This window comes from Populus nigra, chromosome 5 (assembly GCF_951802175.1).
Source record: "Populus nigra chromosome 5, ddPopNigr1.1, whole genome shotgun sequence".
In the NCBI taxonomy this organism is placed as follows: Eukaryota; Viridiplantae; Streptophyta; class Magnoliopsida; order Malpighiales; family Salicaceae; genus Populus; species Populus nigra.
This window is the reverse complement of record NC_084856.1, coordinates 13096727-13106009: the sequence shown is the minus strand read 5'-3', so window position 1 is coordinate 13106009 and position 9283 is coordinate 13096727. Positions and strand designations below refer to the sequence as shown.

Genomic DNA, 9283 nt, shown 5'->3' with positions numbered 1-9283 from the left:
TGTGTCAAATAAATATTCTAATATTAGATTGACTATCAATTTTATGATCGTTTATTTTTTTAATATTTAGTTAAATAAAAAAAATGATTTCAAGAAAAAACTAAGTTATTAAACTTTGAGGAGTTTATAACTTGGTTTGCGGGTTTAGTGGAGTAACCCAAGTTGCCCTAGTTCGCGGGTTTGGTGGGGTGCTCTTCTTTTTTAATAGAACTCAATTTTATGATCATCTATTTTTTATTGTATAGTTAAAAAAAATTTCAAAAACAGATATTATTGAACTTTATAAAGTTCATAGACATGTTTGCGGATTTGATGAGTTAATCCGGTTCACAAGTTTAGCGTGTTTAACTTTGTTAAAAAAAAATTAATATTTTTTTTATTTTATCCTTAAATGAGTTGATTGAGATTGATTTTCATAATTTGTTTTGTTCACTTTCTATGAGGTTGTTACGACTTTTAAAAAAAATCTCAGTATTGTGTTGGTTCTCTATTTTGAAATTTTTTATTTTTTATCATATAATTAAATAAAAGATAGATTCATAAAAAAAGTGATTAATCTTAGTAGAGTCCATGACTCACTTCGTAATTTTGGCTTATTGACATTGGTTACTCAATTCATAGGTTTGCCAACAGAACCTTGTTTTTTTTGTTTTTTTTTAAATTGATTTTTTTTTAATTTTATCATTTAATATTAGATTGATTTCATAATTTATTTTTGTTTAGTTTTTTTTATTGGTTTCACAGTCTCAAACAAATATTTATTTTAAGGTTGATGTTCGAGACTAAAAGCATCTATTTTTATCATAAAATTAAATAAAAATATTAAAAAAAAAAGTTATTAAACCCAGTAGAATCCATGATCGAGGTTGTGGGGTGATCGAAGTCGATCTAATATGTCGTTGTCTCAATATTTTTAAAACAAGTTGTCATCTTGAATTTTTTTTAAGAGTTAAATCATGTTTTTACCAATTATTTGAGTTGTTTTTAAACCTGAAAAATCGACCAAAACACATTAGGTCAAGTTCGATGCGATTTAATTGGAAACTTAAGTTAAGAAAGGAGATGGATCAAGAGTTTTCAAGATTGATATGCTTGCCTGGATTTAAGTACATTGCCAAAAAATTCTCGCGCTCTTCACATTTCTTTTTAAATTTTTAAAAAATTATATCACTCATGGTAGAGCACGAGTCAATGAACTAGTTAAAAAAAAACATGTTGATCCAAGAACCGTTATGCAAAGTAAAATTATAGTTGTTTAATACTCATGGCTAGGTTTCACCTTGATCTCAAGATCAATAGTACATTTTTAAGTTGGATTTATGTTAAAATGAGTTGTGAGTTTACCCAGTCAGATTTAGTTCACTAAGCAAGCTAACGTGTGAATCATTCGACCAAGTCAAAATCCAAGTGAGATCTAATTTGACTTTATTAAAAGAATTTTGAAACAACATTGTTTTGAATGATAGTTTTTTGAATTGACTCGGGTCAATGAACTAGTTAGAGTTGTTTAATACCCATGACTAGGCCGCACCTTGATCTCAAGATCAAGGATGTATTTTGAAGCTGGATTTATGTCGAAATGGGTTGTGGATTGATCCAGTCAAATTTAATTCACTAAGCGGGCTAACGTGTGAATCAATCGACCCGGTCAAAACCCGAGCGAGATCTAATTTGACTTTATTAAATAAAAAAAACAACATTGTTTTTGGATGGAAATGTTTTGAATTGGCATGGGTCAAACCAGCTCTTGGATCGAGACATGAATCAAACTAGATTTTATAACTGTGATTAAATAGGAAGGGGTGTTTTTTTAAAAGTGTTTTCTTTGAAAAGGAAACGGAGACAGGACGACAATAGTTTGGTAGATGATAATAGTTGGAAATACATTACATGTATGACTTTTAACCCAAGAAACAAGTTCATTTTCTTGTTGTTCCTAGTTTGGTCATCAAGTCAGTAAAAATTAAAGGCAATTACTTTAAAACAAACGTTTTGATAGAGCTGGAATTGCTTGCATCCATAGATAAGATCGCAAGATTCACTCGAATTTCGAGTCGTCTTTTGTTTGTGAAAGCTATTCTACTAGAAACCGGAAAGTTAACGCCTTAGGTGCTGATCGACCGAGTAGATAGAAATGTGAACTGACTTGATAAAAATACTCCAACCATCATAACATTCTTCTTCTTTTCTTAATTCTCCCCCCTCTAATGGCACAGGTAACCCTAACATGCTCGTGTTAAAATCACCAATTTGATAAAAACAAAGTCATATCATCATATCAAATGACTGGAAATCGCACAACGTTTTCGGAGATAAAAAGAACATTCCAATGATATTGCTGTAGATGACAATCAAAGCAAATAAAATACTTGATTTACTCCACGTAATAAAAATAAACTACAATATCTAGGTCATAATACAAAGCTAGGCACACGCATAAATTAACTAAAGCACATGTCTTCCCTGAAGGGTTTTTTTTTTAATTCTGCATACAAATATACCACCGGCTATAGCATCACGCCAAACCAACCACCCACTTGGGATCTCGCTGCAGATCAGAACACCACTCAATTTCTAGTACCCATATGTCGTCCTACTCATTATCCTCATGAAATCGTCGACACCCACTTCTCCATCACCTGCGTGCATTACACAAGCCATTATATACACAGGAAGCAGAGTATCGGTGAGCAAATAAAGCTAGTGCAGCACGTTTTATAAAATTATCATGGGTAAAGAATTGTTTGCCAGCTTGATATCCTACTCGACACTGCTTTTTGATGCAACAAATTAGCATTGAGGTCCCAAAGGGGTCAAGTTCACAAAAAGCTAGCTGCCTGGTTGTAAATAAACCACTCATCACATGACGAGAGAATTCTCATTAGCTTGTTACACAACATTTTGCCTTCTAACTGTTAATTTTGTGAAGATTAATGCACAATTTGAAAACTAGGCATGCCCTTGGTAATACAAGCAGGCTTCCACTCTATTTGACAAGCAGGTTCAAGATTTAACTTCCAAAGCCAAGATGAAATAATAACATGCTAACTTACGATCTTGATCAGCTTCTTCAACCATCTCTTGAATCTCTCTTTCAGTGAAGCTTTCGCCAAGCTCCTTGGCTATTTGCTTGATGTCACCTACAGAAATTTTTCCCTGAAGCAAAATGAATTAGATGATAAGTCATCAGCAAGTACGAGCAAAATCAACAATGAATCAACGAAAGCTCACATTTTTATCATGGTCAATAATGCGGAATGCTTTTGAAAGCTCTTCCTTTGTGTCCCTTTCTCCAATCTTGGCTGTCATCATATGCACAAATTCATCAAAATCAATTGCACCACTGCCATCTTTGTCAACATCTGCAATCATTTGGTTGATTTGCTGGAATGGCATAGTCAAGAAATATGTTAACCATGCAGTCAGGTTTCACAAGAAGGATGAAGCTTAAGTTCAGGACGATGTATGTCAGGTAAAAAACTGATCAAGCAATGTATTGCAGAAGATATCTGCTTGGTTAAAGCTTACCACATTGCCCTCATTGTGTTTTTTTTTTTTTCCAGTAGTCTTCAAACCCATATCATCTCCTTGTTCAAACAGCCAATTCTTTGTATAAATATGCCAAAAGGATTCTATGTGCTACAAATGCTTATCCTTTTTCAATTATGAGACAAAAAAGTGAAAGTAACCAAAGACTGAGATGTAGATTAATAATGATCACTGATAAGAGGAAAAGGTTCCTTGAAGACAAGAAAAAGATCAGAACCTCCAAAATAAAGGAAGTTTCCTGCTTATTCCTTGCGTTTTTTCAGTGAATACCATTTCAAACACTTATCTTTAGACAATTTCCACTTCTCTTGAGAGAAAACAACTTCTGTGGGGACATTGACTTTCAAACCATTAAAGAGTATGCAGAAGGGCTTTTGATCTCCTTAGAACAAGAGGACCATCTTAGGCTATTCTTGAAGCTGTATGACAGACCGATGAAAAAAACTTCTGTGGGGGAATGGAGACAATGATGGAAACTGTTTGACAGACCACTGCAATATCCTTTTCCAAAAAACTTAAAACTATTTTACGAGATGCACCTACTTCAAAAATGCTTTGCAAGAATGGACCTGCTGATATATGCATGAATTATGAAACCAATCCAAAGTAAAATGATAAGCTCCATTGTGCCATTTACAAGTTAAGAACAAAATTCCAAAGCATGCACAAATTTTGTAGGATGATATAGCATCCACACATATATCCATCTTGTGAGAAATGGTATTCCAAAACATAATAGATAAATGGAAAGCTCAACATCTGCACAAAGTTAGGCACAGAGGGTACCTCTTGGTTCATCTCAAAGCCAAGTGCCCTGTTATCACATATTTTAGTCATAATTATTTCAAGACACAGCTTGCAAAAACCAATCAAATATGATCCAGTATTCATACCTCATGGCAACATTCAGCTCTTTGCCATCAATAGTGCCTGGAAAATACAGCAATAAACAAAATAAATAAATGAAAAGGAAAACACCACACATATCGAAAGCACAAATGGCAACTGATAATTTCAGTACCTGAGCCATCAGTATCAAACAGATCAAATGCTTCTTTAATTTCCTGCCTCTTCTGTTGAGTCAACCCATGATGTCGTCCTCTGGGTTTATCCTTCCTATTTTGCCCTTTATAAAAACTTGCCTGAAGAAGCACAAAGTTCAAGAATACGCATCATCAAAACTTAGTTCAGCAAATAAATTAACCATCATTCACATTTCAGAAAATATTTGAAACTATTAGTCTGAATAAACCAAGAATTACAAATCTTAAAAAAGTAAGAACCGCAGGTAAAAACAAACAAACACATGATACTAAACAAAAGACCACTGTAATTTGAATTATTATAGAATACTCATATTAGATCTCACACAATCATCCATGCCTCCGCCCAAACTTGTGGCAGTGAAACTTGTTTCACCATTAGACTTGAATCATTGAAAAATTTATCACCTTTGTGGAAAGTTCTTCCAAACCCAGTACAGAAAATTCACATGAAACTCAATGCACTTATCTAAAAATTACTATAAGCAAATAAAAAGTTCAAGCTTGTATTCGTGATTTCACATCTTTTACGAAGCTAATTAAAAATAAATAAAAATAATGATTCTAAATAAGACTTAACACGGATAAATTCAACTAGAATCAAAGAACAAAAAAAATTATACATGGGGTTTATTCTAAATCAAGCAAACAGTGACAGCGATCGAATCACGCAAATTATGCAGAGCAAACAAAAGAAATCGAGCCAGCAAATAATTTAAGAAAAATCAAAGAGGGAAAGAATGGAGAAACTAACCATAAGTTTTCAGTGGATGAGATTAAGAAAAAAATCCTGGGATTGAAATCTTAGGCAATGCGAAGAACCCCTGCCTGTATGTTATGTCTTTAATGATGTTTTTTTATTTCCCTTTACGCCTTCTGTTTCAGTGGTGGAGTTTGTCAACACGGAAACCAAATTGGGCTTGGAGCCCGTTTATCCACTTTACTATTATTATTACTTAACAGCTTTTTTTTCTTTTCTTTTTTATTAATATGTTGAATTGACGAGTAAATTTGAATTCAATTTTAAATTTGTATATTTAAAATAAAATATGAAATTACATAATTAAATTTAATTCTATTACTTTAAATATCCATAGAAATTATTTCAATTAGTAATATTGATTATTTTACTCTTAATTTAGAATTCATTTTTGTTATATAAATCATTTTTTTATTACAAAGAGCCTTATATTATTTTATTATTAAATATTTTTTAAAATAATATATGGTTTTGGATTCGAAGTAGAATTATGATCACATATATGCTACTAGGCGTGTGAATTGTGAAAGGAAAAATGAAAGTAACAACCAAGCAATCCATGATGGCATTATTTTATGATTCAGCTTTCTAGTACAATACAAGTGAAAATTTCAAGAATACAAATGATAGACTAAATGAGGACTATACAATTCAAGTAGAAAATTCAAGCAACAACTTTAAACTTGGAATCATCCATTCATCACAAACAAAAATAAAATTTAAGTTATTAACATAATTTTGACAATGTTAATAACTCAATAAAAATACTATGATTTTTAGTTCTAATAATTCAAATAATATCTTCATACAAAATAAGTTTTTGACATTTGCATAAATATTAGTTCTAAATCTCATGCTTAACTTGTACTCACCAATAACATATTATCAACCTATTTTTTCATCAATCATTCAAAGCGTAGCTCTTTTGGATATTCAAAAAAATATTCCAATAAGATTAGGATGATCTACAAGCTATTTAACTTCTTCAAAAAAAATTGACCCCTCCAATCTCAATTTTCTCATTACTTCAATTATCTTGGTCAGCTTCCAAACTTGATTGTTTGTGTTTATTATAGCTTGTGCAATATTATTCATTGCACTAGTCATCTTTTTAAATTCTAAAAAATAATCAATTGTTATTGGTGTTTCTCGTTTTGTACCTTTTGAAGATAAAGTTCTAAACAATTATAGAGTAGATGATAATAGACCTTGTGTTCTTGGTGTTGATAAAGCACTTTCACAATCATAGGGATTAAAATTCTCTAAATGAATTTTATTATTTGCTTCCACCTCATCAATGTCATCAATATTCATCCCCCCCCCCCCGGGAATATTCGAACCTTTTCTCTAGCACTCTCGGCTTGAGATCCAGTTGCTATATCTTGAGTCTAAAATTATTGAGTCTGAAGTTGAGCCCTCCAACTCAGACAGGATATAAGTAAGTTTTAAGTCAAAAGTGCAAGCAACCAATACATTTATCATAGGAAAACTTTTTCTTCCTCTATACCTAGATACATCTCCCTCCACTATTAAGTTTTTGTGATGGGATTGTAGATCCATTTGATTGAACTAAAAATTGATCTTCAAGTGTTATTAGAGCTCTAAGTACTTGATAAAAATGATAACTAACAATCTCAGTAGACTAGTGGGAAAAAAAAGTTATATAATCAGGCACGTGCCTGGCCACTTAAAATGTGTAGAAATTTTGCAACTTGTTCCTCAACAACATTGTGTTGACTATCCCTAGGAAGTCCTCTCCCAATAAATATTGCAACTAATTGGCTAAATACATCATAATCCATGCCTATTATACAACATGAGTTATTCTTTGCTTGCAATTCTATTAGCAATTCTTGACATTCTTGTTCTTTATCACGTCTTCATGGTTGGATGATTAGTCTTTCAATACAAAACATATATTGAATCATAAAAATTAAATAACCCATGTAAGCACCCATGATTAATATTGTATTTCTTTCAAATTATTTCATTTTGCCTACAATTAATATTAATTAACAAGTTATTAATAGACTTTTATAAAGATGACAAATCCATTCTCAATCTATCTGCTTCATATAATATATATTGCAAAGATCCTAAACATGATTCATGTTGTCCACACACACACACACACACACACACACACACACACACACATATATATATATATATATATATATATATATATATATATATATATACTTGTGATGAAAAGTACTCTACCTTCTGTCCTAAGCTCTATATAAGTTTTGTCAAAAAATTCTAACCTCAATTACAACTTAAAAAATGCAAAATCATCCAAAGATTTTGATTTATAACCATGCTCATGAGCCATTTTGTCCAGATATTCAAGTAATAATTACTTAATTGTGAGTATAATCTATTATTTGATAACAAACTACACTACAATAGGTTATAGGTTTGACCATACTACAAAAAGCTATTAGATAATATTTAGGACATTACCATTATTTGACATGTCTATTTCTCTAAGACTATAACTTAACGAAATTATATATTGTCTAAGTGCCAAAATGAAACAAGGGAAGGACTAGAAGATTTGGAGAGTGTGACACCTTTTCAGCAATTGAATCAAGGTTCGAAGAAAATATACTTACTGGGATTCTTAGGTATATATATTCTATCTTTCTTTTTTCATTTTTTTTAATTAGGTGTGTAATTCCAAAATGAGAGATATTGGGGTAAACCGTATCAAAGTGAGCTTTTTGAATAAGGATAAAGATTCTAGATTATCTTTGCGAAGATCATCTTATAATCAATTAGCATTGTTTTGTTCCTTATATTTTGCTTTTGCTTTTATAATTTTCAAACCGTGATGATGCTTATCTCCTCATTGTAAAACCATAAAGAATAACTTTTCTTATTTAAGATCAATCAAACAGCAAGAAGTGAAAATAGAAAGTCAATACAAAAGAAAAAAAAAGCCCCTTAATTATTTCATGAATTAGCGCTGCAGATACACCCGTTTAGTTGGTAATGTCCATGATAAACTAGTTATTACGTAATAGTCAAACCCGTAACCTGTTGCATGATGATGGAGGTTATTATCGCTTAGCTAAGGGTCTATTAACAGATCAATCAATCAATTTATGATTGAATAACAATGTAAAAAAACTAAAGAAAGAGCAAAATACAAGAACATATTCAAATAAACCAGAAAAAAGTTTTAAAAAATACAATAATTTATATAAAAAGGTTTGGTTTCACTGAATTCTCCAAAAGCTTCTGTGATAGCCAAATTCTCAATCCCACCTTTTAAAAAGTTCTATTAGATCAAACCTAAATGTTTTATAAGAGTTATTCAACAATGCTTTAAAAACAAATCAAAGGTACTCTTTAAAGCATCAAATCATCAAATATTGCTTTGCAATACACACCTAAATTAATTTCCTTATAAAGCATAAATCTTGGCTTGATTTTACAAATAAATCAAGTTACCACAAATCAAACTCAAGGGAAGAATCAGATGATTGTTTTATTTTTTTATGTGAATATTTTAAATAGAAATTATACATAGTCATATATATTTTAATAAAACCAAATATTTGTACATGAGTATTGTTGCACCTGACATCACTGCAACCTTTAAAAATTCATATGATGAAAAGAACATATATCTGACATCTTATTTTTTAGGGGAAAATGTATAATTTAAAGAGTCGCCACCTAATATCATGATAACTAGGAACCATATTGGTCAACAAAAATTATATGATATAGGACCGATTACGCAAAAGAAAAGATATTATCATCCCTTAAGCATCCTACCTAAAGTAGGCTGCATTGCTGGTTTTGTTTTAAATTGTCAAGTGTTTTTCTTGTCTTGTTTTTTATGGTCTGCATATAATATTTCTGACTCTGGCACTAATGAATATTCGACTACAAATACTTTCAACTTTGATATTAATAA

General features: G+C 31.1%; 1 protein-coding gene across 1 annotated transcript; it reads right to left on the bottom strand.

Moving 5' to 3' along the window:
* Positions 1 to 2351: 2351 nt before the first annotated feature.
* Positions 2352 to 5504, bottom strand: LOC133695477 (caltractin). Its single transcript, XM_062117492.1, has 7 exons — positions 5347 to 5504; positions 4571 to 4691; positions 4443 to 4479; positions 4336 to 4363; positions 3232 to 3384; positions 3054 to 3156; positions 2352 to 2639 (listed from the first exon to the last, which is right to left on the bottom strand). Exons 1-7 carry the CDS (start codon positions 5347 to 5349, stop codon positions 2575 to 2577), a joined length of 510 nt encoding a protein of 169 aa, XP_061973476.1. The 5' UTR covers positions 5350 to 5504; the 3' UTR covers positions 2352 to 2574.
* Between the last annotated feature and the right edge of the window lie 3779 nt (positions 5505 to 9283).

Bases quoted from the DNA above. Each gene is read 5' to 3' on its own strand.
- LOC133695477 (XM_062117492.1), bottom strand. The intron at 4,364-4,442 runs GTATGAATACTG...ATGTGATAACAG, and splicing joins GAGCTGAATGTTGCCATGAG to GGCACTTGGCTTTGAGATGA. The intron at 2,640-3,053 runs GTAAGTTAGCAT...TAATGCACGCAG, and splicing joins TGAAGAAGCTGATCAAGATC to GTGATGGAGAAGTGGGTGTC.